Here is a 22999-nt window from a genome sequence, read left to right as displayed (position 1 = left end):
ATCTTACAATTCTCTAATCATAAGTAATGGCAGTCTTTTCTCTCTGTCTATCTGGTCTAGGCAAATGCAATTGATGTTCCATACAACCATTTATTGGTTGCCTAAAAGATTTCCAGTGAATAGAGTCATTCTTGCTGTATGCAGCTCTTTTTTTCTGAGAGTCTGCTATAATCAACTTGTCTGTTAACTTCTGTGGATTGGTTGAGTTTACTTTTCTGTGGTTTTCTTACTCAGATATAAGGAAAGATAAATAACCTCCTCTGTTCATTTCAAGAAGCCTGTTATTTTAAGACTTAGCAATTCTTCAAAACATTATGGCAATGAAGTTAGTATTGACTATTTCTTCACATCAGAAGTAGCTTACTGCTTTCGCATTTGTGCTGTTGGGGCTATCTCCTAAATCAAGCCCTTCACTGTTCGCCAGTGTTGGCAAGTACTTCTTTGTCTCAGGAAGGTCTGAAAATACACATTTTGTTACGGATGTAACTTATGGCACTGGGTTTACTGTTCTGTTTATCCAATGTAAGTTTTTTCTTTACTGAAAGAGTGTGATTTAAACAGATTCACTGCATACATGCAGCATGGTGTAATTGTGACATGCTACAAAACTCCTGTGGGAGAAGACTACGTTTCCCCTATTTTCTTCATTAGAGCATACTGCATGCTATTCCTGTCTTGCCTCTCCAGCATAGTGAATGTACAGGATAAACTCAGCAGAGCTCTGGGATATTTGAATTCTTTTGAGACCCCATCGTGATCTACTTCTGTGTGTCTTGATTATTGCTATCTTTAACAGTGCCGTTGGTCAGAAGTTCTAAAAAATGTTGTCTTTAAAACCTCATTTCTGATAGAGATTCTGGAAAATAAAGCAAAATCTAGATTTCTCATGATATATAAATTTTGATCTACCTCACAGTATTTTTTTACTGAACAAGTGAATAGGGGATTCACATTTGTTAGTAGCCACAAATACGTAATAGTGAATTATATTATTCTTACCTTGCCTTTATGCTTGTATTTAAAGAAAAAGAGAATGATTGTGTGCGTGTTATTGATGTTTCCGTGTGACAGGTGCTGTGTTTGGTACAGGCTGTGGAACTGTTAAATTCACGCAGCTAAGTTTCCAATCTGTGTGTAATTTGTTGGGGATTCCTTCAACAGAGGACACCGTCAATGTAGTCATACTGCAAACGGGTTGTCAGTCAAAGCCAGGCGCGCACCTGCTTTCACCGGACAGCGTAGGAATTGCAAATGAATGGAACAGCACTCTTAACTCCACGAACAGCATTGCAGATAGCAGTGGGCAGTCTGGAAATGTAAGTGAATAATTCTAGAAAAGTTACCAATAATAATTACTGTGTTATTGTGCAATGTTTATTTTACTTGTTAAACATCTGGGGTTTTGTTTCTTTGTGCTTCAGCAAAGTTGAGGAAAACTACGGCTATAGTAAATGTCAGGCAGTGAAATTTAACTTTTACTGTAAGCCTAAATAGGGTGTCTGCCCGTGGCACCAGAATTAACTATGTATTATTTGTATTTTCTGTTCTTGTTTTTTTTTTGTCTTTAGATGCAATATTTTGAATGCTACAGTGAGAAACATCATTCTTAATCTAATATACAACTACAGGACAGCTTAATTTACATATATCTCTTTTTTCAATAGGAAAAGTTTCATACGTGGAAGGTCTTTTGGGTTTTATAAACAAGCATTGAGATGCTTTTTGCCAAGATTCTAAACGTTTTCTTTTTGAAGTGCTAGGCTTGATCTGGATGAGTTCTTATAAAAGCATGAAATGTTGTATTAATGCTTGCATTAAACTGTGAATTAAGAAATACGTGAATTAATGGAAATCAGAGTTGTCAGAAAACAAGCATTCCTTTATTTTAAATTAATATCCATTAAGTAAGGTAATCTCTGCCTGTGATTCATTATGTGTGTAGGGACCAAACAAGGCTATATTCTGGTACGTAGAAGTATATCTGCTCTTGAAGTCTGTATATTTACAATGGCTCCATGTTACTCTTGTCATCTGCTACATTTTTAAGCTAAAGATTTTTTTATACCAAAAATACATACAAATAAAACTAAGTTAGTGTTGTATCTACGTAAGTTTGAATTTAATTTCTAATTTCAACTGATTATGTTACAGAGGAAGACTATAGCTGTAAACATAAAAACCCAAACCATAGAGTATATTAGACGCTGTTTTCTGTCTTCTACAGATTTCCTGTTCTTCAAGTCCAACTGTAACATCAAGTTCTGGTAGCAGTAGTTCTTTATCACCCCTTGGACTTCTTTGTAGACAGAGATCATTAGCAAATGGCGTTTTGTGTTCTGAATCTAGCACATCAGGTGTTTCTTCACCAACATCTAGCTATCCAAAGGCACCAGGGTTTGAACGAGAAGATCAGGTATGTGAATAATTTGGGTCTAGAAGTACAAATACAATCTTAAGTTAAATTAAATTCAGCAAAAAATGTTGTCTGCCTCGTGATAATCGATAATTTAGAACACAGAGTTTGGAACGCTGTTCTTTAGTAAGCAAAACTGCGTCAAATCACTTTACAGTTGTCACAGGCCAAGAACGCTCATGCAAACAGTCACTGCAGCTCAGCTGACACACAGTGAATTTTAACTTCTCAGAAATGTTGTGGTTGCCACTTTGAGCCCATGCTGCCAAGAACAAAGCAAGATAACAATGGAAAAAGAATCACAGCTAGTTTTGGTAGGATTTATTTGTAATTATTGTTGGAAATATATGGTGAGAATATGTATGAATTTCTGGCTGTTAATACTATTCAAGAGTTCCAATCTTCGATTAATTTTGGTTTGTTTCTTCTACCACCTCTAGCTGCCTCTCTCCTTGGACAAGTTCATTGCTGAGGCAGACATAGATGATAAAATATAATGAGCCTCTTGTGGTGGGGAGAAAACAGACAATGCTAGAGACAGCTGGAAGAAGGAAAGACTGGTATTTTTCAGGGATATGAAACGGCTCTGTTGTCCTGCAAGAAAAAAGCTGAAAGCTCAGGAATTACCTAATAAAGTTCATTTTTTTCTCTATATATTATAATACTGATTACACTTCTAAATTGTCAGAAAGGAATTGTTCAAAAAAAAGGAGCTCCAATGACACACTTCGATAAGCTGCAGCCAAGCTCATCAGCCTTCTTGCAAACCTGTGACTTGTCAGAACTGATTTCTATAACCAGAAACATGCAGAAGTAAAGGAAAGAAAAAGAACGAAAGGAAGGAAGATGGGTATGGGTTTTATAAATGGTAACTTGCAGGTGATGGCAAGATCATTACTCTGGAGTAGAGTTCTCCAGGGAGGATTGCTTTCTTACATGTAGATGTTCAGACAGGCTACAAGTTAGAGAATTGGTCATCGTGACAGGAAGGATTTCCTTCTCCCTGTATCCGATTCAAGTGATCATTGATCAAATGTCACGGAAGCAAGGCATTTACAGTAGCACATGGCTGCTTTGTGGACACCAGGCAGCAGTAATTGAGAAATGAGGTAACCACTGGTGAAGACCTATTTTTTGGCTGGTGTGGCTACAGTTAATGAGTAACGTATTGCTGCAATGAATGTGTCTCAGCTGCAAAAAGGTGTTGTGCTTACCTTTCAGTGGCCACATTGAACCTGTCTGGAGAGAAAGTGGTGACGGGCTTTTCAATTGATAAAAAAGTATCCAGAGTGGTGGGAGGCATATAGAGAGAAGAGTTGTTACTGCCAGGGACCTTTCACTATAAGACAGATTAGGAATCTCCCAAAGGAAACAAGGAACAGACACAAAACTGCTCAAAGGCAGCAGAAAGAGCCGTTTTTTTCTAAGGAGACGGGGAGTACCTTGCAGAGTTTACTATCCCACCAGTCTCTCTTGGAGAAGTATTTCCTAATTGGTGAACATTTGGGACATGTTATTTCTGTCATAGCCTAATGCTAACATGGCTACTCGATTCTTCCACCAGAAATGACTTGCATGTGCTCAGTTATGCATATAAGTGGAACAACTGTAACTGCTGTTCCTTTGCCATGTAGATGTACTCATTAAAATTTAATTCTCCATATGGGACTGCAGTGAGAGAAATTAAGTCAGCCTGTGGAAGATACTACTACAGAGGTGCCGCTGACCCTTCATAAACTAATTTATTTTACAGCCATGAGTCATTAAGTTCATGTGTTACAGAGATTTTTCTTCTTTCAGGCGAAACATCGAAGCTTCTCAACTGAGAAACAGCAGAAAATAAATGAGCAAGACAACAAGCAGGTATTGCCAAAAGCTAAGTGCTGTAAAAATGTTGCCCTTTTTGGTAATTTATTAATTCAGTATCAAAGTTATGTGGCGCTTCACAGCATAGTGTAAGGAAAATTTGTGCCCAGTGACAGGACAACAGGCAACAGACACAAACTGAAACACAGGAAGTTCCATCTAAACGTATGGAAATACTTTTTTACTGTGCATGTGAAACTGAGTATTGGAACAGGTTGCCCAGAGAGTTTGTGGAGTCTCCCTCCTTGGAGTTACGCAGAAGGCATCTGGACATGGTCCTCGACAGCCAGCACTGGGTTCTGTGAAAATGTACAGTAGATGTGTGCTGCAGGGGGTACCAGGGATGAGAAGAATATGAGGCAAATTGAGGATGCTTTTGGTTATAGCAATTCCATGGCAGAGTTTTCGCAGTGAAATTTTGGATTAACTTAATTTGGGGATGGATTGATAAATTTCAGGCAAGGCTAGAAGGAAGATGACGATACAGTTGTTTAAGAGTCAGATGCTCAAAACTAGAAAAATAGCTATAGTAACAGGGAAGAGGGCGTAGCTTTGACGTGTCATGAAGCTCAATCCATCAGGTGTTAGAGGTCATTCTCTATTTGCAAAGGAGCTTAAGACTGCCAGCTTTGTAGTGGTAGAACAAGAACCTTGATGCTTTGCTAATGACAATGATCAAGATAAACAAGAACGGAAGTTTTACCATTCGTGCATCCATACAAGAGTGTGCAATCTAAAGTGGAGGATTAAAATGTATCTTACAATTAAAAAGCCCAAGGACAATAATTAAGGAGAGAATAAATAAAGTGCAAAATAAGCAAGGAGAGAAAACAGAATAGTTAGGGGTGGATAATATGAGTAGAGAAGAGTGACAGCACATGAACCAGTTTAAAAGACTATTTTGGTTTTTTTCCCACTACACATCTATGAATTAGTGAGAGTGGCAGCCTTAGAAACTGTTATTTTTTTGTGATTTGCCATAGAAAGTATTTTTTACATTATCTTTCTCTACTATTAATATCTGTAACAGAATAAATAGGACATACACAGTTCAACATCTTTATCAACGACCTAGGAGAGGAATCAAATTTGCAAATTACATGAAATTGGTAGGACCAGTCAGTAGGGCTGCGCTGCTGTTCAGAGAGATGTGAACAGAATAGAGGAGTAGGCCAATGAGATCTTTATGAAATTCATTAAGGACAAGTGCAAAGTCCTGCACGTGAGAAGCAAGAACCTCTTGCAACAATATAGGCTGAGAACAAGAACTGGCTATCTGGGAAGCAGCTCTAGGGAAAAAGGACCTAAGGGTCTTTGTAGACAGCAAGTGGAATGCGAGCCAACAGTGTCCGAGGTTGTGTTAACAGGAGCATAAAGTAGATCAATGGAAGGGGTTATCTTTCTGCTTAGCACTTGTTAGACCACATCCAGAATACAGCATCGGGTTTTGGGCTCACAGTACTGAGGTTATAAACACGTTGACATCTTTTTTTTATTAACCTTTCTATCCTGCCTTGTTTCTGTGTATGTTGTCTCTCCGTTCTGTTTCGATATACCCCAGAATGGAGTTTTGAAGTAACAGATAGGGTCATTCTTAGTCAGTTTGTGCCCAGTTTTAAAGAAAAAAAATGATTAATTCTCATGGTCATTATCGGCCTCAATCTTGCGGTATATCAAGCTTGGAAATAGAAATTTTCTGTGGTATTGGTAGAAATCTGGAGAGTAGATACTGCACAATCACTGTTCATAACACAGAATGCAATGAGAAGATATGAGGATTCATTCAGTCTGAGTTAAATGTTGTTTTTATTAACCAAAAGATTGGAGGGAATAAATAAACAATAAGAGGAATCAGTGTACTGGAAACTATGGACTAAGTCCCTGTAGACTTCGTGAAATTATTTTCCAGTAGAATTTTACGTGATTGTATATTGTTTGCATTTCTTACATTTTATAATTTGAAGGAAAAAAATGTTCAGCTAGAAAGAATTGGCACAGGTACGGATCATTACATAGTGTGATACACGTGTGCAGTGCAGTCATGTTTCTCAGCTGTCTAAGCTGAAGATCAGTTTATGCACCAATTGCATTTAGATTAACTGAGAAAATTTGCAGATCGAAAAGAAAAATAATCTGTGAACAAATGCATAACAAAATGGTACAATTCCTCAATAGATACTTTCCTTTTGAAAAGAAACATCAGGCTTCAGCTAACTAGTTATGTTAGTAGAGCTTATTTGTAAGTATTTAAACACCTTTTCTCTGATAGCAGAATTCCCTCAGATGTCCAGGCACAGTGGAGAAATGCACTTGCTGGTAAATGATAAGAAAAATTATCTTAATCTATTCATGCAGAGGGTTATTCTGGATTTCTTTCTGTTTGGAAGAAAATAATTACTTTTAAAAATACATTCTGTTTATTTTATATCTTTGTACACACCTCTGTGTAAGTGTGTCGGTGTGTGCATACATACGTCATTTGTTTCCTTTTAACAGAACCATCTCAGTGTTTTTTCAGCAGTTAACCCACTTGCTTCAAGTATCACTTCCAGTCTGGCCTCCAGTGTTGGATCAGATAGTTCATCTCCTACAACTGTCTCTGCTGTCAAAGCTCTCCCGTTCTGTTCTGGCAGCAACACAGTTGAATCGGTAATAGGTGAGTCCTGATTGAAAAAACTGTACAACCTTTGTAATGCAGCTCACTGAGAAGCAGAAATACTGTCTCCTCAACTTTGGTGGGCTGATGGGATTTTACTTTGGTTTTTTAATGTTACCTCAGAGGTGCCGTTACAGATCCTGCCACCTTCACATGGAAAGGGGAGGTTTTCCTTTGGCCGGCTGCATATTATTCAGTCTGGTTCCTTGTATATTCAAGGACAAAATCTTTTGTTCACACTATGTGGACCAGACCTGAAAGGACACAAAGAGGAGTTTTATCCACAAACTTGTTGAGATTTGTGGCACTTTCGCGCTAGATGTGGTTGATTCAGGAGGCTGTGGCAGGGAATGTTGTGGTTTGAAAGCTGCTGTACTTCCCATTCTGTGGTGTAAGTCACATGATCAGGGAGCTGCTGTGATTAGCTGGGGTACTTGAAGCTTTCTGGGTTTAAATAGATGTGTAGCAGCGACCAGGAGACTGCAGACAGTGAGTCAGCACTTCAGCATGGTAAGTTAGGCATTCGCTCTTTTAATTTTTTAGGAAAGAAATCAGTGCAGGAGATTAAATGAAGGATCTTTTCTGCAGCCTCACAAGTGCATATCTTGCTTTCCTTAACAGAAAATAAATTTTAAATTATTTTTTAAATTTCAGAATTAGAATAAGCAGCGTTTTAGTTTTTATTCTGTGCAAGTAATATAATTTCATCAGATTACAGTTAATATTTGAAGATATACTATGGGAGAAAAATCACATTTTTGTAAAGATAAGCATTGCTTCTGGAATAAGCAGAAGGTGGCTGGCTGTAAGAGTTACTCATATAACAATAAAACCCACAATATAATTTCTGTATTGTAGATTTGGTGATAATTCAGTGCCATATTTAAATTGCGATATACTGAAAAAATGTTGCAAAGTCATTTAAACAGTGATATGCTGGTTCTCATGTGCCAATGTGGTTATGTTATTCAGCATAAGAGACTCTTGATTTTTCTGAGCTAGAATATATATACCTCTGCTGTCTACAGATGTTTTTCTAAAACAGTTTTTGGTATGGTATGTTTGTTAACAGAATATGAATCATAAAATACATGTCTTTTGTGTGTGTAAGCTGGTGTACTTCATGGTAGCTGCATAGATTTTGTATTTTTCCTTAGAAGAATTTCATATATATATAAATTCTTTTTCCAGAGTTCTGCTTTGTAGATATACAGGATGGCATTGAAAATAGAGTGCTGCACATAACCTGAAAAGGGCAGAAAATGAAGGTGTTATCGTAGAACAGAAAATAACTACATAGTGTTCTTGTTGGAAGTGGTCGATTGAAGAATCATTTACAAAAGGGATAGGAGAAAAGCTGCAGCAAGGGGGATGAGTAAGCTTGGATAAAGGGTTAGAGGAAATGCGAGAGAATTACATTAGCAAGGACTGAGGAAGCATTGTCAGATAGTGGTGTCTGTAGCCGTTTCTGTGGCCTTTTACTTTGATCTCACAGGGAGCTCCAAGCCCTCTCTGCCTACTCCCTGAATAATAGTCCCCAAGAGCTGGGAAAAAGAATGGTGCAGAGGAACTGGGAATAAGCATCCCAGTCCGATAGAACTGGTATTTTACATTGAGACTTGGACAATGTGTTGAAAACTGAGGAATGATGGAGTGGAAGAAGATATATTGTTGCAGTCTGCTCTTGTCATAGTCAGGGAAATTGGTTGAGTTGTCTGGTGGTGTTCTTTTGAAAAAAAAAACCCAACAAAACCAAAACAGCATAATCTGAGATCATAAAAGCTGCAGGGTGTTTGAAGTCCTCCTGAAAATTAGAAAAAAGAAAAAAAAAAGAAATTTTAAAGAGAATAGAGACTTTAGATAAGAAAAGCATCCAAGGAGATGGATTTGCAGAGGAATAAATAGGGAATGGGCAGCAGTGAAGGGACAAGACTCAAGTAGTAGAAGGGAGAAAGTGGGACCTTAACGTTATAGGACATCTGCCAGCCTGATACTCCACCTTGTTGTCTGTGTTAGGGTCTGGGTGGACCTGCCCATGGGAGTGTTTTGGTTGCTTTCATTGCTTTCTATGGGACATTCAAACATGGATGTTTTGCCTGTCTGGTAGACTTGCCCTTCAAGGAAAATTGGTGACTCTCCGTTTGCTTCCCTTGAATGTTGTGATCTTAAGATGCTGCCTGTGTTCCCACACTGCGCTCCACTGACTTTCCACTGCAAGAGGTGGAATCTGAGAGGGCTGGAAGGCATCAGAAATTAAGCTTGGAAAATCTAAATAATAATCCATAAGGACATATGTCAGTTCTTTTTTGTGGTGAGACAGGATGAGCGTGGCAGAATAAGTTAAGGCTTCACACGAGGAGAACATGACAAGTTAGTGATTTAGGAAGGGTACAGGCTCTGATTTGATCTACTGTTTGAGCAGTATGATTTATGTGAGCCTCGTTGTGTTTTATTCCTGTTTGTCATAATTGTGCAGAAACATACTGAGCCAGACACTGCAAATAACTTCAAATATTAATAACATCTGGGTGATGTGGGGAATTGCAAGAGCTTGGAAAAAACAGTTTGTTTCCCTGTTTAAAGATAACGGTGCTAATGGTGGGATTTTAAAGCCTCTCTCTTCCTGACTGAGAGAATTTGGAAATTTTTTAACGAAAATGGAACACCTTCACTTGGTGAAAGTGAGAGGGATCTCTCCCAGAAGATTCTGCAGCATAGTGATGAGAGGTTTGCTTTCACAGGTGTATGGCATTTTTTGCACAAAGGATGTTGAGACAAGTTCACAGGTGTGAAGATTTACTAGTGGGTTGCGTGGCTGATGGCACATAATGGAGGAAATTATTTCCATATAAGTATAGAAACGTAAGAAAAGAGAGGTAGAAGAAAGGGAAAGAGAAAACTGTCTCATTGGCTGGATGGGAAAAGAAGCGACAGGCTTGGCAGATGAGCATGTTCTCTTAGGCATCCTCTCCAGTGCAACAGCTGGTTCTCTCCCACATAATACCTTTTCCCATATTAACTATGTTAACTAGTTTTTCATCAAGACCATTCCAAACTCCTTATGAGCTCTTCCTAATTATGGTGTTATTAGTGTTAATTGGAGCGCACTTTGGTCAGTGGATGGTGTTGCGTGCTAAGATATTATTGGGTCCCTCTAATGTAAATGAAAGCATATCAGGAGTAGAAGAAAAGGAGAAGGGAAGTGTGACCTTCACACCAGTGAAGGCAGTCACCTCTGCTGAGAACTTACCATAACAATGCTCTGAGGACTGGCAGGTGGTGAACATGAGAACAGGAGAGGAAACATACTGACCCAGAGACTCCGAAGGCACTACTGGACCAGGTGGCTGACAGGGTAAGAAAGGCTACAGCACTGCAGATGAAAGGGCCCTCCCTACCTATACAAAAGGCAAAGGTAGGGAAGGCATAGTGCAGCAACGGAGATACAAAACCTGGTGTGAAGAGGGACTTTTAATCTCGGTTTCCTCTGTCCATCTCACTGTATATAGGCTTAGAGAGCCTATATATGTGAATGTCTTCCCCTTTTAAAAAATGCAGAGCATATCCTTTGTGTGTCTGTAGTTCTGTGATGGAAGCACTAACAAAAATAGCCAGTTTCCTCGTTCCAACCATCATGATAGTTTTATGGATAATTTACAGGTACTTAATTGATGTGATGTTTTGTTTCGTTTCACAGGTTCTGCTTTAGATTTGCATTTCAATGATGTGAACGTTGCATCCATAGATAAAGACTTAGAAGTTCAAGAAGTCAGTGACCTTGGAGTAGCAGGTAAAAGGTCCAGTCTGTGAAATTATACTTATTTAAAATATCTTTCTTTCTTATGTTTCTAAACTTACACTCATCAAAACAATTACAGAGAGCAAAGACTGAAGAAAAGTCCTCAGTTTTGTTCCAGGTGTTTAACTTTGTGGTGTAAAGGGATTGCACTGCTGTCTTCCTGTCTGTGTTTTGCAAGGGATCAGTCTATTAAGCATTTATGGTTTTGGTTTTCAGCCTGCTAAATGACTTTGACCAGTGGACATGGTGGAAGGAATTACATGCATTTAGAGGAAAGCATTATGCTTGATCTTAACTTGCCTGCATGTTGAGTCCCACAAATGTCTGACAGCAGGCAGAATGTGCTGTGGGGACCAACAAGTACTTCCATGATTATGTGGTTAATTCTTGAGGAGATGGTGCCAGCAACTTTTAGACTTTAATTAATTTGCAAGTTAGGGACATAATCTTTTTATGAATCGAACCTGGAAGGAGCAATATAGTCAAAGGTCTGTTGGGAAATATTCAGCCATTTGGCCCATTCTGGGAAAGGAGAGGAAGACATAGCACCTCCTCACCTTCTTTCTTTCTTGACTTTGGTCATAGGGCTGTTTCTCTTTCCTTTTGTTCCCTCCTCCTCTGCCTGTATGGCATTTTTTTTTTGCCCTTTCTTGAATATGTTCTCCCAGAGTTGCCACCAGTGCCATCTCTGCCATGTCCTGGAGCAGGTCCGTGAGAGCCAACTGGAACGGGCTGTGTCTGGCACTGGGCAGCCCCGGCCTCCCCTGGCCAACACTGCAGCCCAGCTGCCGAAACCTTGCCCCATCAGCTCAAGACATGCAGCGAGATTGTGTTTGCCAAACTGCCTTTTCATAGTGTTAGTTTGAGGGTTTTACTTTGGCTCTTAACTTTTAAGAGAATTCTTACTAGGCCAGATATTTTAACTTAATTCCTTTTACTTTGTTGCTTCCTTCCTCATCTTGAGTGGTCTGTGTTTATTACCTGGTATATTATATGCCTATATACAATCGTGGTCCTCTTGTGTCTTCCACAGACAGCTGGTCATGAGGAAATGTTTGCTGAGTATTTCAAGATATATTTTTTTGAAGACATCGTGGCAGTACAGTTTATAATGAGCATCTCTGTCTTTTTGTTTTGAAATACTTATAAAAAGAATAATGCTTTCTCTGATGATAAGAATTCACCTGTTTTTAAGCAAAACTAGAAAACTAGAATCATGACCCTTGCTTTAAGTATTTGACTGCTATATCTTTTTAAAGGGAAGATGTCATTTTTAGTTACTATTCAAACATATGGATGAATAAAATCTTCACAGTAAATATTGAACTGTTTCCTGAACAGGAAAATGCACTGCATCTGTGCATATTTTTTTAAGTAATCGCATGATTTAACATCCTTTTTTTAATCCTGTTTTTATCGTTATCATTATTTTGGGAAATTATGAACAATGCATTTGTTTGACTAAAGTATTATTAATTTTCACTTTGTTTCAAACTCAGTTTTCATAGTGAGTTCAGTACATTTGACATTTAAAATATACTGAACAAAACTATGTAGGGGAAAGAAATTGAGCTATGATTATTACACTCTATGATTTTCAAGGCATGTAGTCTCACTTGCTTAACGCTAGTTTATTTATTAAAATAAAACCCAAAATTTTCTTAATCCTTTGGGTTTCAGTCAGTTTCTCCCCTTGTGTTAGTTGTTGGCTGTAAAAATGAGTAAGTAGAGTAACTCCATCTGGAAGGTGCTTTTTCTTCCTTTGTAGCTGCAGATGAGGCCACTGCTGTGTAAAGCTACAAATTGTTATCAGGTGCTTGGAAAACTACTTTCAAGGGTTGAATTTAAAACCTATTTTTGCAATAGGAGATAAATAAAGTTTTCTTTTGTAATATAAGGTGTTTGTATATGTAATTTAGTTTGCATTTGATACATTTATCAGGAAAGTTCAGAGAGCTGTGTACTACTTTGGAGCTAATTCTCCCCTTCCCTCTCTTCTCCCCTCCATTGCATACACAGGTCAAAGATTACTGGGAAGTTCAGCACCTGTCAATATTCCAGGCTCTCTTGTTCGTTCTTCGTCTTTACATTCATCATCATCCCTTTCAACCTCTCCACTCAGTTCTCTTTCACAATCCCTGTCTCAGTCGTTTGTTTCCTCGACTGTGGCTTCTCACCACCAGCAGCCTCAGGCTGTGAAGGCAGAACATAGCATGTTGGGCACCTCAGCCTCTTCTCACAACTCTTTAGGTAAGTAAGCTGAAGGCTGCACTTTATGTATTGTAAGACAGATCTTCATGGCAGGTAAGAAATGTTCGGTTCAAGGCTTTGCAATTTTCTTCTGGACAACAAAGCCTCGCTGTTGTAATTGATAACACTGCTAATGGAGTTATATGTGACATGTGGGGGAAAGTTCAAGGAGTGAACTTTCGTTCCTAGTGAAAAAAAGAATCTTGAAAAAGGAGATATTTGCCAAGATGTTTGAAATAGGTAAAATAGAGCAGTTGGCATACAGGCAGCAGGAATGCATTTTAGCTGCAGCATTTTGCTGAAGGAAAATACAAAACAAAGAAAGAATTAAAATGATGTATGAGCAGCTAGGAGCAGATCTTTTTGTATATAAATGAACTCCCGCTCTTCCGTTTCCTTTTGTGGATTGTATTTTCTATGAAAAGCAGCAAGAAAAAAAAACGTGGCAAGTCTCCTGAATTGCTCTAAATATTGTAAACATTTTCTAGACTGTCACATTTCTGAAGGTAGTAATGTTATGAGAACTGCAGATAAAAGTATAAGTTTTGTGTATGTGGCACACGTATTTTTGTTCTGCATTGAATCATTTTGCAGCAATGTATGCAGACTGATTATTTTTTCTGCCTTCGTTTTACAGGTTTAAATGGTGTTACAGGGAGCATCTGGGACTTTGTAACTGGGAGCTTCTCTCCTAGTCCATCCCCAGTACTAAGCAGCGGCTCTACCCCCTCAATAAGTTCAAATACCAGTGGGAATGAACTAACTCGAGTAAGACAGGAACTTGATGATGCCAAGAGAAAACTAAAACACTGGGAAGAATCTTGGCAACAAATAAAACAGGTAAACTAATTTATGGTAATATTAAATTGTAACTAACAAGCAGCTCCTACTGCTTTTCCTTTTTACGTATCTTCTTATCCTTAGACGCAGAGTTTTATTAGAGTCTGTCAAAGGAATGTTTTTTCTATCCTCAAAATGAACTTGTGGTATAAAGGAAACTGAGCTTTTTAAAGAGCAGTTCGTTTTCTGAAAGTTTATCTGCCTTTCTAGACAAGGGACACTTACACATATTCAGGATAGGGTTGAACAGCAATGTATCTTGATGTTTAAGCAATAAAGACATACATTTGCTCCTCTACATCTTTCTGATGATAAGCACACAGAAAAGCAGAAGCTTGACAGCAGCTGTGGTTGTGTAGTGTACCTGGACAGCCACTTCAAGCAGCCTAAATGAGGCTGTTCGTAACAGCCAGTCTAGCACATTTTCTGTAGTCCATTCCTTCCCCTTGTTATCTTCTCTCTGTGATGAGGAGCAGCTAAGTAGCTGTACTAAATTTTGATAGCTTTTAATGTCTCTTGACCTTATATTATGAATTTAACCTTTTAAATATTTTCCATTTATAGAGCTCCAAAAGGGCTTCTGGCTGTTTACAGACAAGTAACAGTGACATACCTAAAAATTACATTAAGGCAAAACAATAAGAGTTGTCAGTTAAATTGACAGTAAATGCATTGTTATGCCTAAAATCAGAGATTATCTGCATCTTTAAAGGCTTTTGAATTTGCTCTTCCATTGATAATTTAAAAAGATTATTTTTTATATTTTGGAAATCTTTCTCCCAGGCATGTGATGCATGGCAGAAAGAGGCTCAAGAAGCAAAAGAACGTGCTAACATCGCAGATGCAGACAAACAGCTTGCTCTTCAGAAGAAGGAGGAAGTGGAAAATAAATTAAAAAAGCTGAAGGCACAATTAGCTGCTGGTCTATCTACTACATTACCTTATTTGAAAAACTATGGAGATATAGAAAATACATCCTTGCCAAAGCTTCGTTCCTTACAAAATCGGCTGCACTTAGATTTAGAAACAATAGATGAGGTGAGTTTCTTCATCTGCATAACTATTTTTTATTAACTGAAACTGGCAGCTCAGTAACCTTCAATGGCGCATATATGCCAGGTTTCATTTCAAAGAGCAACATTGCTTTCAGTGTTAAGTCTTTCTTTTCTGAAATAGAAGCTGGTTCAGATTTCTCAACCTAATGGATCCCTCTGTTTTTGATCAGCTATCAAAACAAATTGTGAATGATTCTTGGGGTGATTTAAAAACAAAGATTTAAAGCCAGCTTTTACCCTCAACATTTTGGGGATTACCTAAATAAATAAGAATAGTTGCCCTAAGTAAATGAAAATAGTTATATGCTTTTCACTTGTTTAGAAGGTAGGTGGTGAGGTTCCCTGCTAGGAGTTTGTGTAGTCAGAGAGGCTGGTACAGGCTTGGAGTGCAGAAGGGACCTCTGGAGATCATCCAGCCCAACCGTGCCCCTCCTGCTCAAAGCAGGGGCAGATCAAGCAGATTCCTCAGGGCCTTATCTAGTAGTGTTTGAGTATCTCCAAGGATGCAGTCAACCACTTCTGTGGGCAACCTTTTCCAGTGTTTCACCATGCTCACAGTGAGAAAAGGTTTTTTTCTTATGTCTGGAATTTTCTATATTTTCATTTGTGCCCATTGTTGCATTGCTATTCCTTTTGCTGGATGTCACCAAGAAGAATCTGTCTCTATCTGTTTTACTGTCTCCCTTTGGGTAGTTATACACACTGGCAAGATGCTACTTCTTCTCAAAGCCAAACAGTCACGGCTATCAGCCTCTCCTTACACGTCAGATGTTTCGGTCCCGTAATCACCTTACTGGCATACTGCCATATTTCACCTTTTCTCAAATCCAAACTCAGTTTCTGCCAAATTTAGGATGCTCTTTTGCTGTCAGATTGACGACATTCCTGAGGGCTTCCAAAGCTGGGAATATCAGGTGCCACTCCTCTGAGCACATCAAGGAAGATAATAATGAGCACACACTTCTCCAGGAGCCATACTTCAAAAATTGCCGGGTACATTGCTGATTTTACAATGCTTTCTCCCTTGCAGCCTCAAAGTGCATTGGCACCACAAGTGACACCAGTTCTCGCTGTTTTGACTCTGGCAGGACTGTCCAGACAAGGAAACAGATTTTCTTTCAATACTTCAGATCTGCCATACTCTAGTACCTGTCTGAGTTCAGCAGTGTCTTCTCTGTCTCAGTCCACCTCCTGTCTAGTGCCGTCTGTATCAGTATGAACTACAGTCTTGGGAAAAAAAAAAGCCAGGTTCTCTTTACAAGAGTTTAAAACATATGAGTAATTTACGTCTCTGTCAATAAAGTAGGCAGATGAGGATGAAACTTGCTAGTTAAGGAGCTCCTGTTATCAAGTACATTTACAGGATTCTGGATTGGATTTAGATACCACTATTGGTTTTCTCCTAAGGAAATTCAAAGAGGAGCAAAAAAGTCTTGGGATCTCGTACCAAAAAGTCATTACATCCTGGAATGGAAGTCATCTTGGCCAGGCTGCAGTGATTAGAACCATTATCACCTTTTCCAGCTCCTAGCTTTCCCAGATTTCCTTTACTGCTGTGGCTTCTTCTCACCTAGCTCTTCCTTCCGGGAGAAAGCTGCTACTTTAAGCAGTGCCACACATAGCATTCTGGGTTCTTCTCTTAGTCTAAACCTGTCTTGCTCTTTGAAAATTAACATGGCTTTTAGATGCTTTCAAAATGTTTTTTTTCCTCAATAGGGTTGATAGGGCTTATCACATGGAGACATTTATTTGCAGTTGTTACATTCTTGCTAGCATCTGTATCAGTAGCTTTATTCCAAGTATCGCACATTTGTGGTGCTTCTGTTTTGTCCTAATGTGAACATCTCCCGTAGCACGAGAAAATGTAACTGTGGTTTGAAATGGCAAAACGAGGGATTATGTGACAATGAAAAGGGCTTACTTGCTCTTATTTTCACTTTTTTTGCATCATTCATCCCAATTACACGGGAAAATTTCAATCCAGACATTCAATCCTAGATATTTTCCTTTCTAAAAGCATCTGTGCTCCTCCAGCAGTTACTCTAAAGGTTAGGGTTGTGTGTGCTCTGATGTGAGGCCCCTCAATTCCGATATCTGTCATACAAAACCATTGTCCTTTCTGTTATTAAATTATAAGTTTATTTGGGATGGCTAAGCTTAAAGCTACTAAAATGCAACTATATACCTCGTGTATACTGTATACTATTTTACTGAGTGCAATAATGTTTTTTCAGGTGATTTTTCAGCTTCAGTCAAAGAAATGCATCATATGCCAGGAGGGTGATCGTAGCATTATTCTGAATCCATGTCAACATTATGTACTGTGTGATCAATGTGCAGCTGTTCAAGAAGAATGTCCTTGCTGCAAGAAGAAAAATCTGTGGTAACATACAGGCGTAATAGTCATATCAAATTCATGAATTAAATAATTCTATGGTTTTGTATTTTGTATAAGAATTGTAACACTCATAATTCATCCCTTTAATAGTGCTAGACTGATTTCCATTTTGATGTGATGAACTTAGTTGCTTTAAGATACAGTAAAGGCTTGCTCACCTTTACATATCAACTTCAGTCATTTGATAAGGTTCTACAGTCTCGAGCGAGGTTCCTCCATCCCCCCGCAAGTCCCATCACAGCCTTTTCTGACTTCCACTGACATTCCTGGTGCACAAACTACTTAGGTTCATTTGCACTGTAATCACTTTGTATAAATCTTACCACAATGCCTGAACGAAGTGTCTGTATATGTGATTTTCATTAACAGAAGATGGATACGTAGATACATAACTACACACTCGGCAGGACAGATGGTCCCTTTGCCATGTCTGTTGTGTGTGGAACGCCAGAGCCAGTATTTTGGAATTAGTCTAACACTATGTTTACTTGGATGTTTGGAAAAATTCTGATTAATATAAAAGCACTTTTTAATTATTGTGTTTTGTTAGAAGAGATGATGTAAATTGCTTCAGGCTGCTTTTTAGGTCTTATGTTTATTTAATATGCAATAATATGATGTGTTGTATGTGTGCTGTGAATTAAAAATTTCACATGGTTTTAGTGTTAAATCACAATATTATTAAATAGAAATTACAATTTATCTAGTTTTTTTACAATTTAGAAGTTAACTCCATACTATACTATTTATAAATGTACCAGCAGAGACAGAAACAGTGAGGCACAAATGCTTTCACATTCAAAGACATGGTTTTGATCTTGTGAAACAGACCAGTTTTAGTAAACAACTGTGTATTTGCATACTTCCCTCAGTTGGGTGTTTGTAGTCTTAAAGTTTTTGTACATCTCCTAACCTGTGTTGTACTCGTCGGGAACAGGTATGATATATATAATATTACTAAGTGCCTATGCCCAGTATCGTAGAAAATGGCAGAAGACAGAGGAAAAAATAATTTTGCAAATAATTTCTATTGCTTAATTTTGTATTGAACAATTTGATGATAACTCAAATACTTCTCTTGCTTTTATAAATAGTTAAAAATACACTTTTTTCTTTTCAGTAGTGGCATAATGCATATCTGAAAACTACAAAATTATTTAAGTATGTAATTAGGTGGTGGCACTTTGACACAGTGATTCTTTTAAAAGGTGGTAATATCCTTACTTCATTGTGGTGGTTGAGAATATGCAATTCAGGAGGAATAGTTAATTATTTACTGCATGTTAACACTGTATATTTTTACTTTTCTAACATGGAATAATTGCCGGCATTACTCCTTTTTGTGTTGAATTCAGGCATAACACTCGTACAACTTAGATGGAAATGACCTACAACTGTGTTACATGATTTGTATCTCCACATTACTGTATTCAGTACAAAAAGTGAGTTCACACAGGCAGCAAAGTGTTAATCTAATTAAAGTTTTGCTAAAACAAAAATCAAGAAATACACTACAATTATTGTCAAAATGTGTCAGCATTAAATAAAGGGCCCAAGCCATGAGTACTGAAATCAATATCTCTGTTGGGTTTTAGCATTCTTTGTACGAAGCCTTCCGTTAGCAAAAGATCGTTACACATTTTCTGTAAGAACTAAATGTACAGAATTGTTGCTGCTTTTCTACCACAGGTCAGTCTGCAGGAATGTTGGAAACCTTTTTGAAAGGAAGAGGTAGAATAAGATATTAAATATATAAAGATAAGTAGTAAATAAATGTTTCAAACTTTCATTTGACAATCACTTTAAAGACCAAAGTTGGCTTTAGTAATGTGATTTTGTTGACTTTAACACAGTTTCTTTAAAACGTTTGTACTGAGCAAAGTATGAAATTAGACTGTATTTGCATTTTCCAAATGCACTTTTCTGTTCTAAAATAAGATATTACCGTTTTAAAAGTGTAGCCAGCTTTGGACTCTTAAAAAAAGAGAACTTGGATCACCAAATTTGGCTGTAGGTATAAATGTATTTTTTGCATCTGTGCAGTCTATGACTGACTGATTTTTGAACCTTAACTGCATTTTGGACTAAAGCAAACTTAGTTGTGTAAGGTTTGGGGTTTTTTTGTGTTTGTTTTTTTTAAAAAAAAACAGTGAGCAAATCAAAGAATGACGTGTAATTACAGTTTGAAATTGTTACAGATTTTTCAAACAAGCAGTTATTTTGGACACCAGTTCAGTATATTTATCTACTCTGGAACAGCATCCTGCAACCATTGTGCTCACAGAAATATTTAGAAATATGTTAGTGAAAATTTCTGCTTTGTTGTTTTAGGAGAAACCAGCTTAGGGCCACGTTGTGCTGCCCACATGCAGCTATGTGACATCTGTTAGATAAAGAAGTGTGGGTTTGCACTGTCCTGTCAGAGTTTGTAGTTCTTCATGTGTGTTTTAGTGCATTTGCTTATGTCCTAGGGCTATTTTTGGTGCCTTTTTTTTGTAGCAACAGGTGATTTTTCCTAATCTCGCCACATGAACAAAACAGGAATGTAAATCACACTTGCAGTGTGAATCATCACATTGTCATTTGTAGTTTATATGTGCTGCATTTTTAGAGGAAATAATATTTAGTCTGTTGCTTTTTAAAGTTGTATATATTGTGTTTTACAATAACGAATCTTGAAAATAAGGATGTGTCCCCTATAGTAATATCAGTACTGAACATTTTGCAGGTGTTCCCTGCAAGTTTCTTTGGTGCTGAATTACAGGCATATTTAAAAGCTATCAACCAACCATTTTGCAGAGAAGAAAAAAACACATACCAAAGAAACATGCCCATGTGTTAAATCTTCAGACTGGGCAGCTTGCTATAATTATAGACGAATCCTTCAGTAATCTCTTGAACTACATATCATGCATAGCAGTCACATGAAATTCACAGTTATTCTTCACAAAATCCCTTCTGTGAAGAATTACAAACAATGGTTTCTGTATCTTATGAAAGCAAATCAACAAATGCATACTTTTCCATCAGTACTTTAAAGTGGAGGATAATAAAATATATATAGAAACAACAGTTTGGAAGAAGTCAGAAGTGAAACTTGACCTTTGTAAGTACTCGTCTGTGTACTATATACACTGTCTAGAAACTGGATACATTAAAATTATTTTAGTGAGGCTACAGGATAGCAATTAGCTGAATTCACAAAATACATAAAAGCAAACAAAATACATTTTCAAGATTCATTTTGGTATTTGGAAAAGTTCTGTGTTAATTCATGTAAGAATACAATTTTTAATGTGAATGCCATTATGTTGTTCACCAATTATTTTAGCCTGGGGAATAACAGATTAAAATTGTGATTTCTCAGGGGTTTTACAGTTAGGAGATTTAGTGTAACCAGAAGTATGCTCATTACAGATAGATCCCAAGCTGCATGTTACAGGCTTATTATTAGTCTCCTTTGAATAGCAGACTATTAAAGACATACTTGGTTTGTTCTGTATTGCCATTCAGAGTATCCTAGTATTAATTATACGTAGTAATATTATTACTGTCACACTATGCTTGTGTACCTTGGTCATCATCAGACCCTAAATAAATATGGAATTTTTACTCATATTACTTTATGGAAGCCGTTAATGTTTTGAGTGTACAGATAGAAAAGATTTTGTGAATTAAATTGTTCTTAATACAAAACATATTATTTATAATGCATACCCAGTTACTTGTAGTGAACTGTTTAAAATTGTTAACACTTGTTAAAACTTTTCTACACTATAGCGTTTATGCAATAGTTTACAGAAGTCATGGAATTATTTTTACTACCAACAAGGAAATAAAATTTTGATCTTTATTTCTGAGCTATACTGTGTTTGAAGACTGAAAAATTTACGGATATGTTTTCCTCTGCAATCCGATCAAGGCATTCCTAATAATTCCAGGATTTCAACCACTGGGATGGATGTTTACTATTTCAGTGGAGAAAGAGGTCTAACTGAGATAGAGAGACACTAATTTAGTTGAATGAACTAGTAGGTAGAGGCTGACGAAGTAATTAAAACATAATTACATTTGCATTCCATTCTTCTTTGTATTACACGTCCTAAGAACATACAAAGCATCCTATTGGCTTGGAGCTATCGTCATAAGAATGCCAGAATGCCATCCCTAACAGTGGCAACAGGCAATACTGTTTAGGAGGAGCGCGTGAGTCTTGCCTCTTTCTGCAGTCCGTGCCCCTCCCATCCCCTGGTGTCAGGGATGTTAAAAGCTGCGGCTGATTTAGGTTCACCTTACAAAAGACGGTAGCTTTGTACCTTTTTGAACTCAAAACTTTGTCCTTCGGGAGATGCAGAGAATATGACAGCATACAGTAGTGAGGGTGTGGATTCACCAAGGTTTCTATGAAGATTCTTGTCCTGTCATCCATATCCCTCCTGGTAATGCCCAGAAATTTTCAGACTTTATTGTTTTTCCCCCCACAGGCACAGTACATCTGGCAGGGCAAGTAAATTGAAATCAGTGATTAAAAAGTCTCAGCTTAGATGCTGTCCTTATATGAAAAATTCAGTAATGAAGGTGAGGATAGAGTGGTGGGAACAATCGCAACCAAGTGGAAGGGAAAGACAGCCACACACAAAGTCTTGCGTATTGACTTATTCCCAAGTAGACTGGTGATAAAGCTGTGGAGATGCATGTCTTATGGTCTTCCACTTGTCTTCCAATACGCCCGAAGTTCTTGTACTTGCTCTGCAGAAACCACCTGTTTCATCTAGCTGCATCATTAGGGCCCCCATTTGCTTTCCAGTGTCCTCAGATTCTGAAGAGATTTTGAGGCACCCTGTGGCCCCTGCTTGCATTTTGCTGTGCCCCAGAACCCTCAGTCCACATTTTTGATTGCCCCTGAGCCCTCCATGTGCCTTCTGGTGAGCCCCAGGACTCTGTTTGTCCTGCAGTGGGCAACAAAGTTCTCTGTTTAGCTTTCTCCCCTCTCCCCCTGTTTTTCTAGGTGCTCTTTGATGTTCTCCACCATCAACTGTTTTTCTTCTGGTTTGCCCCAGGGTCCTCCTTTGCCTCTCTGTACCCCAGAGAAAGCCCTGCAGCCTGGCTGCTTATTTCAGCACAGGTTTCCATCTCCATCTTCCTTGGAATCTCTTGGGAAAGAGGATGCATATCATTCGTTTTTGTAACAGTCTGTAGGGAGGGGTCTTTATTGTGGTTCTTGGGCATGCAAACCTTTTCTATTATCCCAGTTTTGTCTTTTTCCTTAGTTGTCTGATGGGGTTTGTGCCCCTGTGTGCTGGCGGGGGCTCGTGGACCCCTGGCCCCTGTGGGAATCCAGAAGCACAGGCCAAACACTCTGGACTCTCCGCGCTCTGACTGACTCACAGAATAGTGACATCAAACTCAGAGTTAAGTGCAGGTATGCGGCAGTGCACCGGGTGCAAGGATTTCTCCTCCTAGCTTGCACACTAGGCGTCAAAGCCTGCACATACTTATAGTACTATATTATACATGTGCATTACATTAGTATACATAAGTTATGACTTTTCCAAGAAGTGGGTTGGGCTAGTAAGATTAGTTATGGGAACTCATTATCATAAGCCTCCTCCTCCTAGTGCTTGCACGTTCTCTTGTGGTAGTGGTTGATGAGGGTCTTTGGGGAGGAAGACTCACAGTCTTCTTCACAGTGAACTTTTCAACACTCCTTCTTGTGCATGCT

At 38.2% G+C, this 22999-nt stretch overlaps 1 protein-coding gene across 3 annotated transcripts in view; it reads left to right on the top strand.

Moving 5' to 3' along the window:
* Positions 1-21371, top strand: part of UNKL (unk like zinc finger) — a 36358-nt gene extending 14987 nt beyond the window's left edge. The window contains exons 8-16 of one of the 3 annotated variants that reach the window (XM_054080953.1): positions 1162-1316; positions 2225-2413; positions 4214-4276; positions 6776-6935; positions 10633-10725; positions 12754-12984; positions 13622-13824; positions 14608-14862; positions 17114-21371. In XM_054080953.1, coding sequence (XP_053936928.1) covers positions 1162-1316; positions 2225-2413; positions 4214-4276; positions 6776-6935; positions 10633-10725; positions 12754-12984; positions 13622-13824; positions 14608-14862; positions 17114-17266 — 1502 coding nt within the window. In that variant the 3' untranslated portion in view covers positions 17267-21371. Of the gene's footprint in view, positions 1-1161; positions 1317-2224; positions 2414-4213; positions 4277-6775; positions 6936-7378; positions 7446-10632; positions 10726-12753; positions 12985-13621; positions 13825-14607; positions 14863-17113 lie in introns of those variants that run through there. The other 2 variants (XM_054080954.1, XM_054080955.1) reach the window with 2 other exon arrangements.
* Positions 21372-22999: the final 1628 nt, after the last annotated feature.

Source organism: Cuculus canorus, chromosome 15, assembly GCF_017976375.1.
Source record: "Cuculus canorus isolate bCucCan1 chromosome 15, bCucCan1.pri, whole genome shotgun sequence".
Taxonomy (NCBI): Eukaryota; Metazoa; Chordata; class Aves; order Cuculiformes; family Cuculidae; genus Cuculus; species Cuculus canorus.
This window is presented reverse-complemented; position numbering and strand designations above follow the sequence as displayed.